We start from the raw sequence: 27,515 nt of genomic DNA, 5'->3' as shown, positions 1-27,515 counted from the left end.
GATATATCAGCAGCAGATAGATAGGTGTAGTCCAACAAAAACATCAGGTTCTGTCCAGCTACTTCTTGTTTATCCTGCAGAAAAAATCCTAAGTTAATGTTTACTGCTTCAAAAATGTATAGAAAATTCTACTTTGAGGAGGCTCCCTCAGCCTATTTTGAGTTATGCTCTACTTTTAGGAGGTCCCCTACCTTTAGCTGCAGCAGTTCCCCCACTTTCAGATTCTCTACATAGTTCTGCATCTGGACCAGTTCCTCTGTATTCTCGGCCTGCTGGGCCACCTTCTTCACGATCGTGTCATACTGCTTACATATCCCCTTGTTGAAGTCCCGGCTCATGTTGGCTATGTTGGTGACCATAATATCAATGAAGTACCTGGCTCTTTTGATCAGCCACTGTGAATATGAAATGATTCAAATGATCATCAATATAAAAAACTGTGAAATCATTAATTTTCGTTGGGGGTTAGTTTTCGTTGTTTTTGAGTTAGGGAGAGGCCCAAGAATATATGACAACCACGAAATGTAAAATTTAACATGCAGTACTACTAAACATTTTTCAACCACGAAATCAAATCACCCGAAAACCAATATTTTTTTCCTCAAACCTCGAAAGTTTGACTCCACTTAAACTTGTGATTTTACAGTATTTATAAACATCAATTTTCCTCTTAAAACTTATATTATAAATCTCTGAAAGCTTTACCTCCCTTCTACTAATTCTTTCATTCATTGGCCTTTGATGTCCTAATTTCACTAAAAGACCCAATTTTTATTTTGTATACCTGGTTGATATGGTTACAGTCTAGGTAAAATAAATGCATGGGGATGGCAACAGGAAGAGATCCAACAGCTGAGATCAGTTTCTTCAACTTCTCTATTTCCTGTCTGTACTCCCGTAGAGGGCGCTCCTTACTTATGAACTTTTTGACCTTGTTTTCGGTCTCCACGGAGATGAGGTATTTGTATGGATTATAAACTGATGTGTATCTACAAAAAAAAAATTGATTTTATGCAAATTAAATTATTTTTTTAATTGAAATGGTAAAACTTCTCAATATCCTCTGACAACTTGCTAACAATAACTTCGTTTTTTTCTTCAAATTTAAGAATCTTCCATATATGTGCTTCTTTTAAATTCTCTTATTTATTTTCAAAATAGTTCACAGCTTTCTTTCACCAGATATGGATAAAAAAAATTCAGAAATGACAATATTATGAAAAAAAAAATGAATATAATAATTACGTGTTGGGCCCGTGACTGTTTGCCATGATGACCACTCGGATCCTCTCCTTAGCGATCTCCACCAGCTCTTCTTCTACGATCACACTCCTGATGGTGGAAATTTGTAGATCCTCCACCGACTGAAACAGGAGATGTTCCACCCGTGGCAGCTCCCTGACACAGACAATCATGTGATCGATGATCAGACAGAAGAAATCGCAGACGTCGGAGAAGTTCGGCTTAAAATTAATGTCTACTTTCTCTATATTCTCTTGCTGAAAAAGAAAAACCTCAGAGAGTTAATGGTTAAAATATATTATCAATTTTTTTTTAATTCTGCATCCTAAAAATCCTTTTTACATTCTAAAACTAAAACATTTTGAGGCATAGGACCACTAAAAAGTGAATCCATTTGAATTACACACTAAGAACGAAGTTTAGCACTCTAGATCTTTCCATATGAAGAAATTTTAACTAGCCACTCTTATAATTTGGAATCAAAGTAAACATTCAATTCTTTGATTGTAACTGTTCAGCATTATATAACTATATTTATGTAATGGGGTGATGTTGTGTGTTGCATGCGCATGGTCAAACAGGTTTGATTATCAGACAGTTATTGACATATAGCACCGTTGGTATATGTTGAGCACCTGACTAAATATTCAGGGGGTCAAGGTTCAGGTCTGGTCCAGCACTTCTACTTTCCAACTAGAAAACTGACCAGTCAGCAAGGGCCCCGCTGAGGGGTAGAAATATAAGGGTGCAGCTTACAAAATAAGAATTTTACTTGAATACAATTTTTTTTTAAAAATATATGAAGAAAATTAAAGGAACAACTGTATAATTTTTAAATTTGAAGACAATTCCTGAATGTCCAAAAACCTGTAAATGGTGACCTTGTATTTACATAAAACAGGGAAAATCTCATTCTTATAATAACTCTATTAAATGTGTATTTAAAAAAGATTTATGCAGGTGTTTTATAAAATGCTATCCTTCAGTGAATGCAAATATCACCCAGGGTTGACCTCAACAACAAAATAAACATCAGTTGCAGACAAAGATGTTCATAAATTTTCATGTGGCAGATAAAGATAAGCCTCTAAATTTTCAGCAGCAAGCAAGATAATTTATCCCAGGGGATTCATTATGCTGCTCTTTCATCCTTTTCTTTTAAAATTACAATAAGAACTTTTTTCAGCAATAGACAGAATGGGGTTATTATCTGATTACCTGTTAAAATTAAACAGCATTAAGGCAGCAAAAAAATTAAATAAATAATTAAAAAATAAATAATAACAAGAGATGTTTGTAAAACAATTATGCCCGCCTCTCCAAAATAATTGGAATGGTGAATGTCACAGTCGAAAAAAAAGCATAACTCTGTCAAAAATGGCATGATCGTACCTAAAACAGATCTTGACCTAGATATTGTTATGATAAATCTGTATACAAAATTTCATCTCAGTATGTGCAACAGTTGTGAAGAAAATGAACGGAAACTGCAAATAATTGAATTTTTTCTAAGTCCAAGGGACATAACTCTGTAAAAAGTGATGCGATCATACCCAAAACAGAACTTGATTTAGATATTCATCTGATTAATCTGTATACTAAATTTCATCTCAGTATGTGCAATGGTTTTGAAGAAAATGAATGGAAACTGCAAATAATTGAAATTTTTCTAAGTCCAAGGGGCATAACTCTGTAAAAAATGGTGCGATCATACCCAAAACAGAACTTGGCCTAGATATTCATGTGATATATCTGTATACCAAATTTCATTTCAGTATGTGCAATGGTTGTGAAGAAAATGAACAGAAACTGCAAAGAATTGAAATTTTTCTAAGTCCAAGGGGCATAACTCTGTGAAAAATGGTGCGATCGTACTCAAAACAGAACTTGGCCTAGAAATTCATCTGATTAATCTGTATACTAAATTTCATCTCAGTATGTGCAACGGTTGTGAAGAAAATGAACAGAAACTGCAAATAATTGAAATTTTTCTAAGTCCAAGGGGCATAACTCTGTAAAAAATGGTGCGATCATACCCAAAACAGAACTTGGCCTAGATATTCCAGAACTTGGCCTAGATATTCATGTGATATATCTGTATACCAAATTTCATTTCAGTATGTGCGATGGTTGTGAAGAAAATGAATGGAAACTGCAAATAATTGAAATTTTTCTAAGTCCAAGGGGCATAACTCTGTGAAAAGTGGTGCGATCATACCCAAAACAGAACTTGACCCAGATATTCATGTGATATATCTGTATTCTAAATTTCATCTCAGTATGTGCAATGGTTTTGAAGAAAATGAATGGAAACTGCAAATAATTGAAATTTTTCTAAGTCCAAGGGGCATAACTCTGTAAAAAATGGTGCGATCATACCCAAAACAGAACTTGGCCTAGATATTCATGTGATATATCTGTATACCAAATTTCATTTCAGTATGTGCAATGGTTGTGAAGAAAATGAACGGAAACTAAGTGGACCGACAGACCGACGGACCGACAGACCGACCGACAGACAGCAGCAAAGCAATATGCCCTCCCTTCTTCGAAGGGGGGCATAATAATAAAGGATATCTTTATATATATATCTTGTTTTTAGAAATCAATAAAATCATAACTCATTGTGTGCAGTATTTTATCCAAAATAAAGTATGAACAATATATAAATCTACATCATTCAAATCTGAGCTTAACTTGAAAACAAACTTCATTTGCAGACAGAGGTGGTACAGTGATTAATCTCAATGTGACAGCATACATGTTAACTGACAGAAAAAGATAATGCTTAGGATTTTCTTCAAGTGGAATGTTAACTAGAACTGTCCAAACATGACAAAATACCCCCCGCTGGGTTTTTCAGAAGTAAGTTTTTCCATAATAAAGATATGTATCAAACATGAATTATGAAATTTTTCTTCCGGTGACCTTGAACTTCCCCAATGACCTTGGGTCAAGGTCATGACATACCCTTCGGTCATGGGCAATCTTTGTGTGAAATGAGAACCTACCAAGTTTATCCATAAGAAAGAGATGGACCTGACAAGAATTATAAAATTTTTCTTCCAGTGACCTTGAAGTTCCCCAAATGACCTTGGGTCAAGGTCATGACACACCCTTGGGTCATGGGCAATCTTTGTGTGGAGTAGTAGATTCTAATGTCCCTCTGTAAGAAACATATGGACCGGACATGATTGCACAGACGGACAGACAGACAGATGGACAAGGTGATTCCTATATACCCCCCCAAACTTCGTTTGCGGGGGGCATAATTAATCCCAAGGGATTCTTGCACAGCTTTCAGAGTTTACAATAGGAACCTTCTCAGCAGTTATCTCTCTTTGCCCATTCATTCTTAAAAGTTATGCATATTTAAGGAATCTACCCCACCACCCCAGCTCCAAACCAGAAGACATACAGAACCAAACTTAATATCAAAATATGTCTTTCTGTCTACTTAACCACCATACCAAATTTGAACTTAATTGGGCAACCATAAAAAAAGTTATTAGAAAAAAACAGAAAATTTGTGGACGGAAGAATGACAGACGGACAGACAGAGTGATTACTATAGGGCACCCCCAAATCCTTGCGGGGCCCTAATTACAGTCGATTAATTTTTTTTGTGTATAATTGGTGGCATTTTATTCTGTCTTACACATCCTTTATTTCTTTTCACATTTGTGAATACATAATGTAAAACAGAACATCGTGTAATAGTTTACTTAATAAAATCACAATCATTTACCATGAAGAAGTGAACTATATGGATTTTGGTGGGCAGGGCTAACCCACTGAACAGTGTGTATTCGCCGTCATACTGACTTCCCTCTGTGTATTCCTCAATCAAGTCCACGAGGTCATATATAGAGTTAATCACACAGCTCCGCAGTAAGTTTGACATCAAAGATGCGATACTGTTGAAGAACCTATCCATCTTTTTCATCCTCAGGCCCTGATTGAGAGAAAAAATGGAAAAATTTAATAAAGCTACTTAAAATAAGGTTGTTCCTAAGAACTGGAATAGGACAAGAAATTACAAATTAAAGTAGAGGGGGTCTGGGGTTCTTCTCTTAACAGAGGTTGAGGGGTAATACCAGAAAAACCAGGGGTTACATCATAATGGGTGGGAAAATCCACGACCCTCGGGACTTAGAGACAACCCTTTCATAACAATTTTACATCAATTTCTATGTTTAATTTGCTGTTTTTGAATGGATAATTTGAAATTTAAATATTATAAAACTCAGAACATTTTTTTGGACATTTAATTTGCAATAAATATATACAGTGTATGAGAAAAATGCCTACTTAGAGATGTAAAAGGCAAATTTAAATAACAAGATGGAGAGAAAAACACTCATAAAATTTAAAATAAATAAACAATAAAGTTTTAAAAGTGTTTTCTAAATTAGCACTCATAAAGTTTCCCAAAATAGACCAAATAAAAAATAAGTGTAGAAACTGTTTACGTTCCTAAGGCCTCATACTACATGTACTTTAAATTATTTTCTTTAGTACAGCTTGATAAGGGTATAATTTTGATTCCAGCAATATTTAAGCAACACTTAAGACTGACAAAAAAAATGACCATTAATCAATTGCAAGACCTAAAATCTATCATCTGAATAGCAAACTTTTATAAGTGAATAATGGGTTATGATTAAACATGTCACTGCAGAATAAAGAATAAGTCAAATTTGGACAACCTTTGACACATTAATCAAAAGTGTCATATGCATTTATATGCAGTTTAAACAAAAACGGATACAGAATCTTTTTAGAGAGAAGCATGTGTAATATACGCCCTCAATTTATTACATGTACTTGAAATTGAGAGTATTTTGAATTGTTAACAAACGCATTCTCTCTAACTTCAGTCCATTGAAATACAGGTATCTTGGTTGCAATATAGCACACCCTTATAAAATATTCTAACCTTTAAAATATCAGTTTGAAACAAAAATTCTCATGTTCTTTAATCTGTGTTTTAAGCAATATATTGCTCATTTAATATTTAATAAAAATGATCAAGAATGCTTCAGAACCCATCAAAAGTGGTATTATTTTGATACCAAAAATATCTTCAAATTTGCTAAATCCTGCAACTTCACAAACCTTAGACCTTCCTTCAAACTTGCTGAATCCTGGGGCATCAAAAATCTTAGATCCACCCTTCTAACTTACTGAATCCTGTGGCATCCAGTCCTCCACTGTGTCGCGGTGGCTATCCACGATCTCGCAGACCTCCGGCAGCCACTCGTACCGCAGCCTCTCCGCGGCAGCCAAGCTGGACTGTTTGACATTCTTGTAGAAGTTTTCCATGGTTAGCGGCATGACCTCTCTCAGATGAGGAATATCGATAAGTCTGAAGTCTCCATATCTAAAAGACACATAGCATAAATAATATGTGTTTGTGAAGCCAGCAACTTGTCTAATCCCTATGTTGTGCATTCAAAAATCTTGCTTAATTCGATGTTAATTTTTAATTTAAGTTATAGACTCTTTTGCAGGAGATTCAACTGTTAAAAATAAGGCAAAGCAAATGACATTTTAATTTTGCTTGCAGTTAAATATTATTACATACTTTGTTTGAAAATGGTACAGAATGGTGTACATGACAGGATGGGTGATAAACAGGTCATTCTTCATAAAATCTCGAGTTCTGTTGACCATCTCATGCCAGGGGTACTGGTGTCTGCCTGCTGAGTTGGAGGGCTGCAACAGACACAAAATCCACAAAATGTTAAAAGGGCAATTTACTTGTAGGTTCTTACATGTATGTCAGATACTATCTCTTGCAAAATGAGGAATCTTTTTTCAGTTAAAGTTGCAACTAAAATTTTAAATACTGAGAGTGAAAGGAGCATAGTTGAACTTTGGCTTAAAAAATTTGAAATCCAAGGAGGTTCATTATGCATAAATCACTTTCTAACTCTTACTGAATGGCACATTACATAACAAAATAGTCATACTTTTTCCCTTCATCTTTTAAACTTAACTTCCATTCAACTCCAACAGATTTAACTTCAATTTTTGACTACTATTTGGTACTGGGCCCTAGTCTGTCCTGTTTTGCATTGTCTTTACCTTTAACCCTTTAACTAGCTTGCTCACCTTTAGAGGTGTGGGTACCCCCAGTCGGTCCTGTTCTGCTGAGCCCCCCCTTATTTTAGCTTGCTCACCTTGACAGGTGTGGTAACCCATAGTCTGTCCTGTTCCACTGAGCCCCCCCCCTTATTTTAGCTTGCTCACCTTTACAGGTGTGGTAACCCATAGTCTGTCCTGTTCCATTGAGCCCCCCCTTATTTTAGCTTGCTCACCTTGACAGGTATGGGTACCCCTAGTCTGTCTTTTTCTGCTGACCCCCCTTTTTTATTTTAGCTTGCTCACCTTGACAGGTATGGGGACCCCCAGTCTGTCCTGTTCTGCTGAGTCCAGTAAGATGTAGTCCAGTATGGCTTTCTTCAGGGCTAGTCTTCTATCCTCCTCCATTTCCTACAAAATAAAAACACTCTTCATACTTATTTCAGCAACAACCGATCCCCTTAACTACATTATGCCTTTTTTATTTCAATAATGACCAAAGTTTCTCTTTTTGAATGGAGTACCTGTCATTGTCAAATTGAGACTTAGTTGGATTGATTGATAGTATGTTGTTTAACATCCCTCTCAAGAATATTTCACTCATATGGAGACGCCACCACTTGCCAGTGGAGAGCTACAAATTTTGTCCTATGCTCGGCACTCAGGGCCTTTGAGCAGTGAGGGATCTTTTTCATGCCAGCACCTACTGCGATACGGGGCTTCTGTTTATATGGTCTCATCCAAAGGGTCTGCCTCCACGTCCCACAGTGGGATTCCAACCCGCGACATAAGGATTGACTCCTTACTTCGCGACTCTAGAGCAGACGCTCTAGAGCACTGCATACTGTAATCTTTAATTCGTGATTTACCAGGGGTATCGTTTACGACAATAAATTTTAGTGATCATCAGGGTTGTGGTTAACCACTCGCCCATGCGATTAAAATTTCAAGTGGGCGATGAAGAAATCAAAATTTGATTGCCCACATGGCGAGCGTCTTGTTCCCGGAACATGACCGTGCTTTGTTTGTATTTTTATAATCCCCTTCCTTTTTTCATAACAAACACTATGTTAACCATGACTTTTGGTGTCGCGTGCAAACTATTACATTTGTATACGATACAAGCACTTGCGTGACCTAGACGTATGCCCTAGTGAAACCAATAATGTGGCGGTTTAGAAAAGCAGCATTTTCAAATATTTTGTTGATGAGGTATGTGGGCCCGTAAATCACATTGTGGGCCCCTAAACTTTGAAAAGTAAGGGGCCCACATGGCTCCTAGGATGTAAATGGTTAACCACAACCCTGGATCATGCCTTTTTTTTGATCTGTTGTTTATAGACAGAGATCTTAAGGACCTGATCACGACAAGAAATATTGAATTATTCGCAATGACTATAGGCTCTCGTGAACCATGAGAAAATTTCTTGCACACCAATAAAATTTGGTTTACTTTAATTTAATTATTTAATTTTCAATATCTGACTTCCTGCATATACTTCATTTTTATCTGAACTTCATATATATAAAACAAACTGCAGAGAAAATAAAACATTCAAAAAGTGTTTAATGAAATACAAGTCTATGCAATACCCTTAAAAACCTTAGTATTTACATAAACCTACCCTGAGAAACCTGCGTTTGGCGCTGGGTACAGCCTGTCGGAGGGTTTTAGGAACCAGTTCAAAGATTCCCTGGACCGTCTCGGTCTCCACGGGACTGATCATGTTGGGTTCTATGGCTTTCTCAATCAGCTGATAATACCTGTTCAATGGAACATTAATAGTATATTATTCATCTCTTTGGTTATGATTTATATAGTTTAATATAATTATGTTAAATAAAATTGTGGTAAATTTTAATATCTTTAATTTTACATGTTTTTTTTTCTAAAATTAGTTGGATTTTTTAATGTATTTTAACCTCAAAGTTTTTCTTTGGCCCAGATGAGTTTAAATATTAAGACTATAACATTTATATATATTTTACAAGATTTAGTAAATGTGTATGTATTTCAGGTCTCATGAAAAAAAGTTTTTCAAGATTATTTATTTTTAGCACTGAGATTAAAATTTTATTCATGTGACAACAACTGAGTTAACCTTGGCCGGTCCTCTTCCTTTGGGGTGCTGGGTCGAGATAAGCCATGAGTGGAGAAGTAAAAGGGAGGGAACTCCACCGTGAGTATAGAGCGGGTGTAGTCATCGTGTCCTAAATAACCCGCCAGCTCAGCTTCATCATCTGTAGAAAGAATAGAAGTCTTAGAATGCTTTACTTTGAACAGAGTTATTTTCACCCTATGTTATTTTTGCTTTTTAGTACCTAGAAACAATTTTGCCCATTTTAAATTCACTCTCAAACAGTTGAGTTTATAAAATACTGCCCTCTTCTTTGAATTGAACCATTTCAAATTCGCCCACATGCCAAAAAGGATGAAAATAAAATTTGATGACAACTTTTACTAATAATGATCTCTCTTTAAAATCATGAAGAATAAAACTAGAGTACCTCCTTCGTTGAGATCCTTTTCTGAGTTTTCGTCCACTTGTGACATCTCGGGGGCGAATACTGAGTGCGGCCGTCCACTGTCCGTGGTCTCGTCCACACTGACCGTGCTGTCCTGTCCATGTCCATTCCTCTGTGTGGAGCTGTCTGCCAGACTGTGACTCCCTGTTTACAAATTAATCAACAATTAGTTAAAAAGGACTTTAATTTACAAAGTTTCATGAGCCTTGGACAATACACATGACTAACTAAAGACAAATGCTAATTTAATACAGTACTCTTCATAACGAAATATAGCTAGAACTCAAATGTGATAGGAATAAAAGTTTTCTTTTAAACTAGGATAATACAAAATATTCAAATTATGCAACTCATAATTATATGAAACAGTGGGATGTTTTCAAGGTGATAGACAACAGTGGAGAATTTGAGTGGTTTTTATCAAGAACAGTGGCGTGGCTACAGATAACTGGATTTTGGACAAATGTTGTCATTTTACAACATCAGGAAGCCGAGCCAACCTCACTTGAGGTTAGCAGCTGACAAAGGAGAAAAAAAAAGATTTTGGAAGTTCGGGACTGTGATGGTTGAAGTAAAAAATTTTACATTTATTATAACATAAACCACCATCTCAAGCTTCAAGTGCACTCCCCACAAATGATTTGGAAAATGTATTAACAAATTCAGGAAAGTATAGATTGAAGTCGGCTTTGCACAAAAGAAAAGTTTGAACAAAGAAGAAAGTACGGTATGATCAAAAATCCGCCCTGTCCCAAAATCTAATGAAATTGTTCTTGAAACATGTCTAGAATGACCACTTCCTAAGTCATTTTAATTTTTGTAATTATCTCAAACCAATTCTCCAAGAGAGCTCTTTAAATATAGGTAGTTTTCGTAAGAAAATAACGCAATGACGTTATGACGTCAACTTGACGTTATCGGATTTTGAACGTTTAATCCCGATACAGCGCAAAAAAATAAAAATAAAAATAAAAATAAATTTTGAACTGAAAAAAAGCTTTAGCTTATACTCTTCTGTTTCCTTTGTGAGCTATTCTTAAAATATGGAGCGAGTTTAAATTTCGCTGAATTTAAAAATTAATTGTCTTTACTGGAAATATTGTTGGTCATTGATTTTGCTACTTTTTCCGAGAAAACGATTCATCAAGAAAGTCAATGGAACAAAATTTTTAGCTTGAGGTCCATTATTCCAATTTTTTGCTCACGATTAAATCTTAAATTTCTGAATAAACGGTATATTTTTCTTTTATTCAATTTTTAGGCGGGCTCATTGCTCGTAGAGCAATGCCCGGCTATTGCGACCGTGAGCAACGGGAAATGCTGCTTCTTCACCGCCAAATTGAGTTTACGAGTAAAAATATAGTACGTACGCCCAGCCGCTGTTGAGAAAACAAAATCCATTCAAACACCTTAAGAAATAGTAAATCGAATATTTTTATCAAAATATTAAATGAGTTGCGTCAAGCGAAAAGGGACCTTCGTGACAAAATTTTCGAAAATAGTTTTTTTACCGATTCTGAAAGAGCTAGTTTTTCTGAATACTTTGATACCAAATTTTTTATTATATACCTTCTAAATTCTAATTAAAACTCAAGATGAAAGCAATGCAATTTTAACAAGATAATGCTATAAAACGTTGAATAACGTCACATAACGTTATTGATATTTGGAACGTTATTATTACTAAATAACCCTTTTGTATTAGTTAGAAATTATTTTTTCTGCATGTATTAAGTTTTTTCAATATCTATTTCCCCAAATTTTAGCATTTTTTTGATCATATACACTGTTAAATAGCGATAAGGCTGTTGAAAAAAAACCCTTAATTTTGTCTATATGTAGGCCAATATTGAAATAATAAAGTACATATAAGTTGTACATTTTCAAAGAATAATATATTCAACGACGCCATCTCATTTTTTTTTCTACAATATGAACATAAGCACGCTTTAATCTCTGAAAAATTGATATTTGAAAGGATCCTTTACAAGGGGATAGACCCCTGACCATACAAAACCAAACAAGTTCCTACTCTGCAGTTATCTCGCAAGGCATTCGTAACAACACGGATATTTTCTAAGAGAGAAATAACAGTACATGTACGTTCACAGAAATGACCGAGTATTTACGATTGCTTGCAAGGGAGTAAAATGAATAATTATGTTCATGTAGTGGGGTCTTAAGGATTGATCCCGGTCAAAGTATTAATTGTTATTTCCCTTTCGTTATAATCGGCAAATCACCTCCACAAAAACAAACCCTTAACCAGTACCTACATGTATTTTTTGTGGGAATGACATAATTGTACTTCCCTGAACAAATGTTTTTAGGGGGTGGGTGGTGTGCAACTTTCAGGCAATGTTATTTTTTTTACTTATCAATTATTCCATACTTCTTTCAAAAACGATGTCCTATTATTTTATTTCAATTGAAAATTATATTGAAATGTGAAATATCCTCCAATTCAAATAAGATTAAACGTGTTTGTTTTATTCCCCCTTCTAACTTTGCTACTTGCCTATATGACAGTGATTTAAGATGCTAAAATTAAACAAAATATACCGGTACAAACATTAGATACTAAAATTAAATAAAATATACCGGTACAAACATTAGATACTAAAATTAAATAAAATATTCCGGTACAAACATTGTATCAATAATTATGACTTAAGGACTTAACTATATATCAGTTTAAAGAAATAAAGTTTTTGTACATTGGGGAAACGGGGGAAGGGGGGGGGGGGGGCTTCTTCAAAAATGAGCCCGGCACGTTGTGCTTGGAACAAAGACACGTTACTTCGGTGCTTGCGATTGTTTAAATTTTGCTAAAATAAATATCGTATGTCGTGCAATTTTGTAAAGAGAAAATATTGTATTTTATCCTCATGTTAAAAATTTTAAGGAAATGAATTTGTTCAGCACTAAAGAATACCAATAAAAATACCCAAGTTATGTATATACCTAGACTTGATGGAAAACAATCAGTTGGACAACATTAAAAGTCAGACATTGAATTCATACTTTTAGAGTACCGGGTATACTAAAATCGTTAATATATAATTAACGTATGTATAAGCTTTTCTTCTGGGGACTGCCACCCAATCAGGTGTTAGTACGTTGTTTCATGCAATATTTTATTGATCAAATCACTGGTACTGGATGACATTCTAACTGTACAATCTAAACAGTTGATACACAGATACATACATGTACATGTAAATAATCAGTTTAATTAAATGGTGTAAAATGCATGGGCCTCATCCCCTGAAAATCCAAACAATATAATATACATATACAGGCTGCCATCGGAAGAAATTTCTTTTCAATTTATTCTCAGCATTATTTTATTATGCATAATGTGTACAATCGACAATCCTCGGCTGACTCCGCTTCACTCCATTCAAACAGGTACGAGCCATCCGAGGAGCTCCGAGTGATATCCAAAAAAAGAACTTTAGATAGAAAAAAAAAAATTAAGTCACGAATTAATGATGATTATAGGAAATTATTTACAAAACGTAGTTAATTTTTTTTTTCAAATCCAACTTTTTATTCTTAAAGTCAGGTTGTGACAGGGTCTGTAATTCTTAAAATAAAAATTTCAAAATTTCTCTCATACCCGATTGAAAATTTTTTTTATATTTTTAAAATCATATGCAGTAAACAGACACATATAGAAAGCATCTTCATTTGTGGGAAAGGGCGTTATAAAAGTACGTTATTTAACAGAGATAAAAAAAAAAGGAGTCATCAGACAATATTATTAAGAGGTCACAACATGCACAAGTGTAAATAATCATTGATTTCACAATCTCAGTGTAAATTGAGATAGGTCTATGGCAACATTAACAAAGTGGTTGCACAGCTTCCAGATATGAATTCTCATGATCCTCTGCAAATACATCTACAGTGTATGAGAAAGAAAAGGAACCATTGAGATACTGTTTGAAAAACAAAATAACTCATAACCACTTGACTGATGATGTGGATTACAAAGCAATAGTTCGGCACTTAATAAATTGGTCAAATATAGGAGCGATGTTTGTTTTTTTTTAGGAAAGGGGGGGGGTGGTGCATGTACAATTGTATTATCAAATTGGCTATGGCCAAAAAAAATAAATTGATAGTAAATTAATACGTAAAAACGAAAGTGAACAAGCACAAGCGAAACAAAAAAAAAATAAATTAATTAAACAAAAAAATCAAGTGAGAGAATAACGGAAAAAATCGGAATTAATCCTTGAAAAGCTTCCCTTTCCGTAGTACCCCGGTAATATAAAACGAACATAAGCACATCCAAAAAAACGTGTGTTTTTGTGTAGGGGGGGGGGGGGTAAACAAACCATTTAAATAAAAAAAATTATGCAGGATTATAAGCTCAAAATGTCTGGAACTACTGTATTTGCCTTAAACATAATTAGGAAACTTCAAATCAGAAAATAAGACTAATGTACATTACTCTGACTTTAAATCATCTCTCATAATTTTCGACTTGAAGTTATAAACATCAGCTTAACCCAGAGTCACCGTGTTTAGTTTTAATTAATTTCAATAAATTTAGGCAATGAATACAAGACTTCATATTAGTTTTGAAAATGACAACTATTGATTATTTTCACATTTTATTACGTCAGTTTTCAAACCTCAGAGTGCTGCGCCAAAGGTGACGATGTTGAGAAGATACAGAAGTCCGTATGGCTTCGCCACTTCATCCTTTATGACATTGCTACAGACAGTTTCCTAGCTGCTGCATTCATGTTTTTTTTCTATGTATTGACAAAATGCTATTGCAACTATGCTAGTATCAGTTAACTTGATTCGATTACTTAATCTCTGATAACAAAATTTGGGCATTGAGCCGCCAATTCTCGGACCTTTCTGACTAACGGAGATACAACCTGGATTGTGTAATATGTACCCCCCCCCCCTAAAAAAACATTGAAATAAATGCAGGAGACCACTTATCTGTAGAGTCTGGAGCTCAGCCGGAAATGCCAATGACGCGATTTCCTTCAGAGCTTACTGAGGTAAACACGTACATGTACATGGATTTGTTCATGAACATTTTTCACTTCTAATAAGGCCATTCATGAACTATCAAAAATTAAATTAGTTAATACACTATTTGGGAAAAATAACCAGTAAATCTATAAATTGACGACATTGTACAATTTTTTTTTTTCGGACAGTTACAGGCGTGTCTATTTTTTAACTGTATTACGCAAATAAATTTTTGTTTAGCGTTATCGTATGAAACTTTTTTTTATCGACAAACGCACCGGCGCAACGTCACGTCTTTGAAGCGCTATTGTGACGTAATTACGTTTATGTCACGAAGGTCCCTTTTCGCTTGACGCAACTCAAATTGTTTAATATTTTTCCTGGCTCCTTTGACTAATATTTTACAAAGCAATTCAAAAGGTACGAAAGGTTTCCACCAGGTAACCCTGTCTGCGTCATATTCTATAAATAAAGGTTGTACTATCAGGCTAACACAAATGCAGGGAACATCATTAATGCAAAACTCCCCGCTGAGGACACATCAGTGCAGAGTCGTTTGACCTTAATTAATCTTGCTGCATCGGTGTTTATTTACTTCTGTTTGTATATAAAACCGGTTACCCCGAAACGATACATGTGATAAATATTTTACGCTGTTAATTTCTAGCTATATTTTATTTAATTTTTAAAACTTTTTAATACTACATGTATACATACATGCCATTGAGATATTTTTGTGTGTAACATATCCTCCAAACGTCTGAACTTGATTTTAAACTGTTACCACGGTCCTTGTTCTTTACCCTGTAAATGAGCCCGGCTTTCAGTACTTTTGAGTACTTTGATTTTTTGTGTGTATATACAGTGTAAGTTTGTAAATAGAAAATAAACACGAGGACATACATTATACATGCATGAATTAACTGCATAAAATATTGTTCGTGCATTATTATGATGGTTCTTATAATAAAGACGGCTATATTAATTTGAATTCTGTTGATACAGTACCATGTATATAAATTAACTTAACACAATTTTCAGTTTCGGCTTTTTCTTTATGAGAATACATATGTATACGTAAACATATTTTTTTCAACTTTACAAAAATAGAACATCAGGATATGCAAAAAAATTCAAAAGAGCTGCGATGTCTTTTTTGTTAATAATTAGCATTGAAAATTTTCCTTCTGACAAGTCGCGTGAAATCAGTAATCTACCCTTACGATAGGATTTTCAGCATTATTGAATCATGGATAGTAACCCCATCCCCCCCCCCCCCCGACCTCCCCCTTGTCTTGGATCACAAGTGATGCACTTTCTTTTATTGCAGACTGATCTGCCTTCATTTTTTACTGAATGCAAATATATCTAACTTTGGTATTTTTAACGACTTGCGTTCAATTTTTATTTCAGATCTTTGTTATGCTCCGAAATTCTGATAGTTGCTGCACACCTTGCGACTATCAGAATTTCGGAGCGAAAAAGAGATCTGATTTTAATCAGATTGCCCTTCATGGCAAATGGTGGCGTCTTCATTTGAGTGAAAAATTCGCGAGAGGTAAACCATCGATATGTCATTTCTAATTATGTTCCATTGACATAACATATACAGGCACGTATATGTTGCAACGAGGGGGGGGGGGGGGCACTTTTATTTACCAACATTACTTTTACTATTGAAAATGTTTATTGAAAAGCTGGTCGGCCCCAAGCTTTTACTACGGTAAAGTGATGTAAGGGATTTGTAGTATTGTATGCCAAAAAATTGGTACTGAAAGAAGTCGGCACCTGGAAAAAAAATTGGCCTCTACCCCCACCGCCCACGAAATAGGAATTTCGAGTTTTGGCAACGTTGTATTTTGGCATGTCAACTTTTCCAGGTGAGTAAAAGAAAATCTCTGGCTGCCCCCCCCCCCCTTTTTTTCAAAAACGATGCTACAGTACGTGCCTGTTAATACAGTACCGACCGAACACAACCTAACAGAGAGCGAACCCGGAGCGCACCCCGGGTTAATTCGCTCTCTGGGTCCGCTTCAGGTTCGCACGGGGTCCGCAAGTGTGTAACACTTGTAAATCTCTTTTGTATATTTCTGATTAGAAAAATAACTTCACAGGAACAAGTTGTCATTTTAATTTGATTGAGAATGTATAGTCGAACTAAATTTTAAAGCTAAATGTGGGTTAAATTGACTTTTAAACTGTGTCTGATAGTTTTTATCCGAGCCGGTAATAAATATATAGGTTATTATTTAAATCTGTGATACTGAGTATCTATGAAACGCGATTGATTTAAATTGTGTAATTTACAGGAATTCCGATCTTTATATAAGGTAACAAAACAAATAGAAAGATCTGTTTAATTTTATTTAGTCTGCACGCGTATATGGCTTAACAACAAGAATTTTCGGAATTACAGGAATATACATGTACTTTGTTAACATTGTATTTAAATCTAATTGAACTTTTTTGCACAACACTCGTTTACAATAAATGTATACTTGAAAATATACCTTTACAAGATGATGAAGAAAACTTACAAATGGATACGGATTAATGAGAACAAAGTTTATTAAATGTTTATTTTTATTTATTTTTATATCAAAGAGAACAGTATGTCTGAAATGTGTTACAGCTATTTTCCCCAGACACAAAAACATTAGATGAAAATTTGGACTGGTCAGGAGTGGCAATACCGTTATATCTATAAGGGCCGCCGCGCTAAGTATTTTTTTTCTTTGCAATACGACCCCCCCCCTATTTTTTACAATAATTGTTTCAGCGAACCCCCCTCATCCAAATTGCCCCCCCCCCCCCCCAAAAAATTGTGTTTGAATTTTCTTTTTAACTTATGTGTCGCTCCCAACTCCGTCGTCTATTGACGTTTCAGGATCCCTGACAGATAATTAACAAGAAACATATATTGACGCAAGCGTCAAAAATCGGCCGCAAACCAATTAATTGTTCCTTTTATGAAGCAACTAAAGACTGAAATGGTGATCTGTTTTAAAATATCTTATATTTATCTGTTAATATATATCCTCGTGACATTAAACGCTTGTGCACGACATTGCATGATTTTCTTAATTATATAATGCATGTTCAGTATTACATGTATATATACAGTCTAGACGAACTCCAAAAACGGCGTGAACTCCAAAAAAGAAGTCTTTGGCTCCGTCATGCATTGCGGCAAAATGGCTTCCGATGTAAACAAACGATGGGTTGTCGTTCGCTTTCTCCACAAATACGACTGAATAATGGCTGTATTTAGTAAACTGTGACTGGATTTCAATTTTTGTTGAATAAATAATTGTACCCATTAAATTATTCAGTGGTTATTGGCTTATTTATCGCTCTGTATTCTTGCATGATAGTGATTTGGGATATACGTACGACACCGGGATTCAATAAAGTCGGTAAGAATTAATTTATTTATTGTCCCGTTGATTTAAATTTGATGCCATTCCTACTATAAAGATGCTTAAATTTTATTTCTAAGACACTTAATTATATATCGTATTTTTTTTTATGAAAAACCGCACAACTTTGGCGGCAGAGCAGAGATATTTACAGGTTCGATTTGAGAAGACTTTTTAACCGTTATTTAAAAGAATGATTTTTTTAGTTCTTAAACTCATAGATTATAATTCTAAAAATGTTTTCATGATTATATCTAATCATATGTGAAAACATTTGGTATATAGCGATGGTGATAACATCACTAACGCTCTCAATATTCAGATGTCATATAGGATTATATGACGAAATAATATTACAAATAGGTAAAAATTCGGTCAATGTTTAACAGTTACAACATTGTTCAATTTTACACATTTTCCCCTTTTATTATATATTTAATTCCCAAACGTTTATTTTTCTTTGTATTTGATCTAACTTGAAACGAAAACTTTCTTCAAAAAAGCCTCGGAGGAAATGTGGAAACTGAATTGATTCTCATGTAACTGTCACCTGATCGACTCTTATTTATGATTAAAATCATCAATTCAGTACTTTTTAATTATTGGTAAGATGTATTTACAATGCAGTTGCTCATTGGTGATCTAAACATGCTGAAATTAATTCGTACACGATAGACATGAAAAACAGAGGAAATTCGAACTGAAAATTCGCCAGCGTTCCTTACTTACAAAATAAACTTCTAAAATCAGTAAAAGTAGTTCTAAAATGACTAACTTAGTCACTACAAACAAATTATCAACCACAGAGATGTTTTCATAAGATTGCGACTATTTAATTTGTATTTTGTATCCTACTTCTACGATGTCTGGCTGAACCTCGAAGTTGGTCAACTTTGACTTGAAATTAAAAACTATTTGCACATGAAATCAAAATTCTAACAAATACGTTCTCTAAAACCATTTATTATTAATCATTTCTGAGTACTTACATTATTGTAATGTAATCCAATTTTTTGCAAAAGCACTTTTTGTAAGAGCCCACTTTTCACGACTTTTCACTGTGTTTTGATATAACTGCGCATGCGCGGGACTCTTTTTTCGGAGTCTTTTCTAGACTCAAATTCTCACTTCCGTTAACGCCGTTTTTGGAGTTCGTCTAGACTGATATAAGCAAAGTACCCCTGGTCCTCTGCGTCAACAAACCGTGGGCCTGTATAATTAAGAGGCATTTACATTAAAAGTTTAAAACTAAAGTTTAATGTAATCTACAACTAGATATGCAGTGTAGTTTTAATCTAATAAAAACGCAACAAATATGTGGGGCTCCTTGCTCTCTCTTGGAGGAAAAAAACTAAACTCCCTCTAGATCCGCCACTACATTTCTTCTCTTTCGGTTTCTTTGAGTTGAAGCGGGAAAATTCTTGGCACATTGTAAAACGTGCACTATCCTCGTCTGCTAAGGGCAAAATCTTGTAATATTCTATAGCCTGCTAGGTGTTTTGATGAATTAACATTTAACCATATTTTTGAAAATTTTTATATTTGTACATGTGTACACGTCGTTTTAAAATAAATACGTACAACAAATCCTGTTTAAATGGAGAAAGTAAAATTGTGCAATATACATAACGCGGTCTTTCCTTTAGACTATGCCAACACGTCCTGATTTTCTCCGCACATCAAACATGTCTAAGTTTCTCAATCAGGATTGGATGAAATATTTACTTCATTTTTTATTTAAAAAATTAATCTTATGTTTATTGTGCGTTCTTGTTAAACATTTAGACGCTCTTTTTAATATACTATTATATTAATGTTAAATATTTTTATTTAAATTGTTTTACTCCGCAGAAACGCACAGAGACTTCAAACTTTCATATCATATAACCGACCGCCTCCTGGCGGCCGGTAATGACAGTCGATTTTAGTTTATGTAGCAATCTTTATTGTATAAAAATAATACCAGGTGAAGTATAGGCCTTTTTCCCTTAATTCATCGGGGAATATAAACATCTCTTAATATACAGACTGGTGCATCAAAAAGTTTATCTAGAGGTGCAATAAGGAACAAGCAACAAATACAGAGCGTGAAATTAAATATTGATCAACATTTTCAGAGTATCGTTTTTTTTATATTAACCATCTGACTGTGGGAAGGATATATTTTATCCGTAACGTACATATATACATGTGTTTTTATATGAGAATGCAACATTGTATTTCCTCAGAATATTGATTAATTTGAACAGATTTGCAAAGGGTTATCATATTTTATATTGTAAGTGTTTTGAATAAAAAAAATAAATGATAAGAAAATCAAACGGGATCTATTGTGACGTCATCTTTGCGTTATTACGTAATTTATTCACATCTGCTGATGGTAGATATGAACTCTCTCAGTTTCTAAAATAAAATTATACCTTTTGCATAAAATACAAACCCGTTTTCTTCTTCTGTGCTTATAAGATTAATCAATTGAATTTTTTTTTCTATTGAGCGTTTCCATTGGTTCTTTATCCTTACTGGAAATATTTGTCAGATGCAGGCCTACACATCGCAGGGCCCATCGTCATCCGCCTTATTATCCTTTCGTGTTTTCCAGTTTGTATGCTATTTTTCTTGACAAATGACTTACATGAAAAATAAATATATTGCCGATGCATGGAATATTAATTTATTAACATTTTTTATGAACTATGGTCATATAATTTTCACATAAATAAAATTACACCTCTCGATGAACTTTCAATCCGCCACCGGAAATAGTAATGTTAAGTCAAAATAAACATACTGCACATCCCTCGAGCAAAATCTTATCCCTGTTTTTATCCGTCTTTCATCAAAATGTTTTGAACAAGAGATGTTTGTAAAACACTTATGCCCCCCTCCCCCACAAATTGGAATTTTTCTAAGTCCAAAAGGGCATAACTCTGTCAAAAATGGTGTGATCATATGATCATACCCAAAACAGAACTTGACCAAGATATTCATCTGACTAATCTGTATACTAAATTCCATTTCAATATGTGCAACCTCTCCAAAGAAAATGAACGGAAAGTGCAAAAATATGGAATTTTTCTAAGTCCAAGGGGCATAACTCTGTCAATTATGGTGCGATCATACCCAAAACAGAACTTGACCTAGATATTCATCTGACTAATCTGTATACTAAATTCCATTTTAATATGTGCAACTTCTCCAAAGAAAATGAGCGGAAACTGCAAATAATTGGAATTTTTCTAAGTCCAAGGGGCATTATTCTGTCGAAATTGCTTAATTGTACCCTAAACAAAACTTGACCTAGATATTCTTCTGACTAATCTGTATACTAAATTCCATTTCAATATGTGCAACCTCTCCAAAGAAAATGAGCGGAAACTGCAAACAATTGGAATTTTTTTAAGTCCAAGGGGCATAACTCTGTCAATTATGGTGCGACCGTACCCGAAACAGAACTTGACCTAGATATTCATGTGATATACTTGTATACCAAATTTCATTTCAGTATGTGCAACGGTTATGAAGAAAATGAGCGGAAACTAAATGGACCGACAGACCGACAGACCGACCGACCGACCGACCGACAGACAGCAGCAAAGCAATATGCCCTCCCTTCTTCGAAGGGGGGCATAAATATATGTGTTTTATTTTGCTCGAGGGATGTGCACTACTTCAATTTTAGAAATATCTGTTGAAAATAGTGGAAAAACTAGCAATTTCCGGAAAAAACGGATCTTTAAACGTGGTGTATACGTCTAATAAACAGAGTTTAGAAATTTTGCTTCGCATATTTTAAAACTACCAATCTTCTAGTATATGCAAATAGATTTTATATCTTGGTAAACCTGTATATTAAATTACGGAAAATACTGGGCCTCTGTATAATAACTGACGTACTTAATTCTTTGAATGACTATGCAAAACCGATAATGTAAAAAAGTAAATTGACACTAATCCTATGAGAGACATATATTTCATCATGTTCATAAAATAATCTAACGGCAATTTTATTCTAGGAGTTTTCAACTTGGGTCTATTTTTATTGGACATTTAATTCAGCAAACCTTTCAAACACTTTCCCCATTCATGCATAAGCTTTAAACTATCTTTCTGCATAACAAGATATATCGTTAAATATCCCTTCCTCCTTTTTAAATTTACAAAACAGATTAATTTTTATGGACCTTTAAATGCAGTTTTAATGGAATTATTTTCAAGCATTTTAAAGCCTGACAGGTTAAAAAGCCTATAACAATTCTAATCTTCTCTGAAGTTTTGTCCACAGACTAGAAACATACAATGTGTGTTAAACCTGCCTAATAATGGGACGAAATTAGGTCACTGAAATTAAAACATTTCAAACAAACTAAGTGCATTGTAAATGAATTAAATCTGACTATTTAATATTTATATCATACAAATACCAGCTCATATATAAAACACTCCCCATGTAATTTCAAAACATCATTTCTGTGGAAGAAAACAATGTTTTAAATTCGTTTCTATTTTTTTTTTGGGGGGGGGGGGGATGTAGGAGGGGTATTATGCTTTCCTAATACAGACTGATAATCCCATCATGCATTGAAGAATTTATGAACCTGCTATACACAAATAACTTTTTTTTATCTGAAACTTAGAAAATTACATCCTGTACATGTAAAAGCATGAACATTAACATGATTAAGTTTATCTTTTTCATTTTCAAATTAGGAAAAAATGTTTGAAGACACAAAAGCAACAATAAACATAAATCAAATGCATGTAAATATAAAGTATTCATTTAATTCAGTTTGGCCCATTAAATCATTTAGAAGAAAACTTTTTGAATGAATTACAAATTGAGTATTAGACTTAAATATATAGATATAAACTCATTTTCATGTTTAGATCAATTCAATGCAATGCACATATATCAATTTAACTGCATAAAATTTGAACTTTTATTAGTGTGCAATTATAAAGTTTGAGGGTCCTTATATTAAATATAAACAAATTGTTTTAAACCAATCGTTCCTTTGAAGTTTGACTGTACTTTTAAAAGTTTATCATTAAGATGCCAAATATATGTCTTTATATGTTCCTGACAAATTAGTTTCATATAAAATCAACTTCAAAGAATTCATATCAACAACTTTGGGATCATGAGTGAACCTCAGTATAATAAACCTTTATTAAGGAAGAATCTCAATTCTAATTCATGAAAACACTATCATTCTGGTTTATACTTGGTGAAAAGACTTTTAGATGATAGAGTGTCAATTCTGTTTCAATGGGAGAAAACATTCTTTATACAACCTGCCAAAAAAATGTCTTAATACGTGAGAAGATTCATTATAAAGGTCTACTAAAGCAGCTAATAATAGCATATTTAATACACATTGATCAAGTCCGCATGACTTAATCAACAAACCCGAACTATTACAGGGCAACACCAATACATGCATTGAAAACTCGCAGTATACGTGTTGTAATCAATGAATGAAAAGGTGAATCCCTCTAAAGACCACATCGCGTCAATAGGGAAATAATTAAAAATTCTCAAAATATATCGCACCTCATTAAAAGGTAAATGAGGAATATCGCCATTGCGTCTTTGTACGCGAGGCGACAATCCACCCTTGGCGGGGTCTACACTGTTCCGAACAATGCAGCGTTTCTAAGGGATTTTCGAATATTAACCACCTGTCTGTCAATCTGGTGTAAGAACTTTATCAACGGAAAACTTCAATTAGTGAGAGCTCGGTCATAGATAGCCTGACACTTTAAATATTTCTTATCAAGCGAATTCAAAAAGCATGTGTTGCAGGTATACACAAATCTGACAACGGTATACAAAGGTATATCTGCCATTTGTAATTTGTATTGACTGAATAAAAATACAGAAATCTTTAAACTTGCACGCTCATGGAACAAAATATTGTTATCATGACAAGCAAATAATAATAATTCAAACTTCATTGAGAAATGATTTTTTTCTTCTTTGCTCCAAACAACTTCCACAAAAACAATGAAAATGCATTAGAGAAACAAGATGTGTTTGTGAAACACTATGCGCTCAGCGGCAACAAAGTTTGGAAAAAGCTGTTTTTAGCATTAAGGTCACAGTCAAGGTCACAAGGTCATTGACCTTGGTGTCATTTGAAAGAACCTGATTAGTGGAGTATGCATTCCAAATATGAATTCTCTATCTTTCATGGTTCAAAAGTTATGGCGAAGGTTAAAGTTTGCAGAAAAAAGCTATTTTTAGCATATAGGCCACAGTTATGGTCAGAAGGTCATTGACCTTGGTGTCTTTTGAAAGAGCTTAATTAGTGGAGTATGCATACCAAATATGAAGTCTCTATCTTTCATGGTTCAAAAGTTATGGTGAAGGATAAGTTCGTGACAAAACAAACAAACAAACAAACAAACAGACAGACAGGGCAAAAACAATATACGCCCTGGATCTATCGATCTGGGTGAATATAAAGGTAGCTTGTAGCTCAAATTTCTTTAGGATTGTAATAGCTATTTGACCTTTGACCTGATCATGACCTTGACCTGATGTTGAACTAACAAAGTCTCATTTTGTCCATTGACATAATTATCTGTAAAGGTGAACCCAGGGACAAAGGGATAAACAGACAAAGCTGAACATAAGACTCAAATCACTGATATTGGATACAAAGTGATCCTTTAGAATTCTCTCGCAGATAAACTGTACATTCCATGTCTTATGTATACTTATAATTACGACCTATCCCTTTACAAAAAAGTGCAATAAACATGATAAAATGAAAGTAAAAGTCCTAGCTATAACTCTCTTTTATAAATACGCAGGAAAATCTATATATGGTGACAGCAAACAATCCTGTGCTATAAAAACAAATGCACACCAGTGTATGTAGTAACCTGGTGATTTTCGAGTGTTCCTCAAAGTTGGATGTACTTTTGACTGGCTGAACTAATATACTCTGGGTGGAAACCCATAAAAAAAACCAACACCTACATATTGCCTCTGATTTCCTTTATGTGCATGTGTTTAATTGCGTTTTCTCCAAGGAAATCTTGTCAGACATATACTAAAGCTCAAAATTACCACTAAAAACATTAAATGCATGACACAGAGGTATAAAAACAGGGGTAGTCAAAAGTTACAGAGCTACCTTAAACCAGTGTTCCGATAATAATACAAATTAAGTCCCACACTAAACTTGTAATAAATCCTTAGATGCAACATTTATACAATTTTGACTGAAATGGCTTGCAATTTCTTAGAATGGACTTGTTCTAAAAATTTTGAATGTCATTGAGTCAATCAGCCAGAAAATTAAAATAAAGTCAAATTCAGCATCTGTAAACAATGTAAGGGTGTTCAACAATGCGTCATCCCCAAAGTTTAGTCTAGGTTAGGCAAACAAATGCTTAAAGTTACACTGGAATCAGTCAGCTTAAAAAAGTGCCCCGCCACAGCATGATACGCCCGTCAAATATTGTTCAATAATCATACATTGGTTAGGATGCAAGAAACCCAGGTAGCCTTGATTAACAGATTGACACAGATTTCAATTATCTAATTTCCATTTCTTATTATACATCTCTATGAGACTTACAGTGTAGGGATTGATTATAACAAATAATACTAGTGAGACATGACTGCAATTTGTCGCAAATATATAAAAATTGAAATATAATTTTTGTTTTTTTCAATGAACACATGTATAATTAGTTTTAATCATATTATACAATACTAATTTAGTTTTAATCATACACTAGAACATCAATTGAAAGATCTTTATCTGGACTAGCCATCAAGAACTCTTAATTAACACAAGCATCTTTTTGCCCAACTCCCAAGAGATAAATTAAGACAACAGCTGCTTCAGATCTAGAGATGCTCTTAGCTCCTGACAATAAACTCATTAATTTCTCTCTAATTTGACATGCAAATTTCTGCTATCAAAATTCTTCTTGACCAGTGCTTGATAATTAAGCCCATGGGACAAACTGAATTCCTCTCAAAGCATAAACATTTGTTACAGATTGCTGTAAAGTATATAATGAAAAAATAAGTTTTTACTTAATTTAACGTTTTTTAATAAGCATACAACTATATTTTTACATTTTTTAGGATTATGAAATTTAGAATTTAAAAGACTTAGTTTTTTAAAAAAATTCACTTTAATTAAAGGTCACAGTGACCTTGAAATAGGCCGCGACACACCTTCTACTTTAGATGTATAGGTTTGCCAAGTTTGAAAGCTCTAGGTCTAATAGTTTTCTAGTTATGAGCCGGGCAGGATTTTTCCATATTTGGCTATAGCATCTTTATTAAAGGTCAGAGCGACCTACTTTTTGTGCGCGACACACCGTCTACCCAAGAAGTATAAGTTGACAAAGTTTCATAATCCTAGGCTTAATAGTATTCAAGTTATGAGCCGGACAGGAATGGACAGACGGACGGACGGACATGAAGCCTATAACATAATACGTCCCGTCTTAAGACGGGCGTATAAAAAGTAAAACAGGTCACTAATCTGAAAAAGATAGGTCAAATTAAGCATCTGAAGCAAACCCAGTAGCATGCATCCCTTGATGCATCATTTATGCAAGTTTGGTCTAGGTAAGGTGTGAAGTTATGCAAGTACAGATATGGCACACAAAATATCCAGAAAAATTAATGCAAAGGCATTCAGTCCACAATTCTTAAGGTATACCATACCATTCACTCATATATTATGTTGCTTTCAACAAACTAATCCTTTTTTTAAAATTCTTTCTAATTAAAAAAAAAATAAATTAACTTATCTATATTCAAAGTGCACAAAATTTATATAAATGTATACCTGTCTTGCTGAACAAAATTTGACAGAAAAAGGTCTTTAAACTGTACAAATTTTATAGAAAGTTAATAAACAATTCTCCCATGAAGAGTTATCTCTCTTGTCAGTGGGACAATGAACCTTAATGTGCAGGATTTGTAACTTCTGTCATCTTGCAATTAATACATGTATGACAAGACATATACTCCTACCAAGAAATGTTTAAAATGCATCCTCAGGAAAAAAGATTTAGCATAGGGAGGATTCCACATATATGTTTAAAGCTTAAAGAATGTGTGACAGTCAAATGTAGATCATCAATGATCTAAATATCGCCTAAAAGTGATACCAGAGAACACATCTTATCAAGTTTTACCATGAGGTCTAAGAGGCAATAAATCACATAAACACACCTAATCCCTGTATGGACAAATGC

General features: G+C 34.1%; 1 protein-coding gene across 1 annotated transcript in view; it reads right to left on the bottom strand.

The window, feature by feature from the left end:
* Positions 1-191: 191 nt before the first annotated feature.
* LOC134264212 (dynein axonemal heavy chain 3-like) overlaps positions 192-27,515 on the bottom strand; it is a gene marked incomplete at its 3' end in the record, with an annotated part of 48,099 nt that continues 20,775 nt past the window's right edge. The window contains exons 6-15 of the mRNA XM_062746508.1: positions 9,838-9,999; positions 9,432-9,570; positions 8,955-9,093; positions 7,636-7,740; positions 6,830-6,960; positions 6,430-6,625; positions 4,991-5,197; positions 1,246-1,499; positions 785-989; positions 192-395 (exon numbers count right to left, since the gene is read on the bottom strand). Coding sequence (XP_062602492.1) covers positions 192-395; positions 785-989; positions 1,246-1,499; positions 4,991-5,197; positions 6,430-6,625; positions 6,830-6,960; positions 7,636-7,740; positions 8,955-9,093; positions 9,432-9,570; positions 9,838-9,999 — 1,742 coding nt within the window. The remainder of the gene's footprint in view (positions 396-784; positions 990-1,245; positions 1,500-4,990; positions 5,198-6,429; positions 6,626-6,829; positions 6,961-7,635; positions 7,741-8,954; positions 9,094-9,431; positions 9,571-9,837; positions 10,000-27,515) is intronic.

Source organism: Saccostrea cucullata, unplaced genomic scaffold (assembly GCF_032062105.1).
Source record: "Saccostrea cucullata isolate Sc308-1 unplaced genomic scaffold, CSIRO_AGI_Scuc_v1 ctg565, whole genome shotgun sequence".
Lineage (NCBI taxonomy): Eukaryota > Metazoa > Mollusca > Bivalvia > Ostreida > Ostreidae > Saccostrea > Saccostrea cuccullata.
Note: the sequence above shows the minus strand (reverse complement) of the source record. Positions and strands in the feature narration are given on the sequence as shown.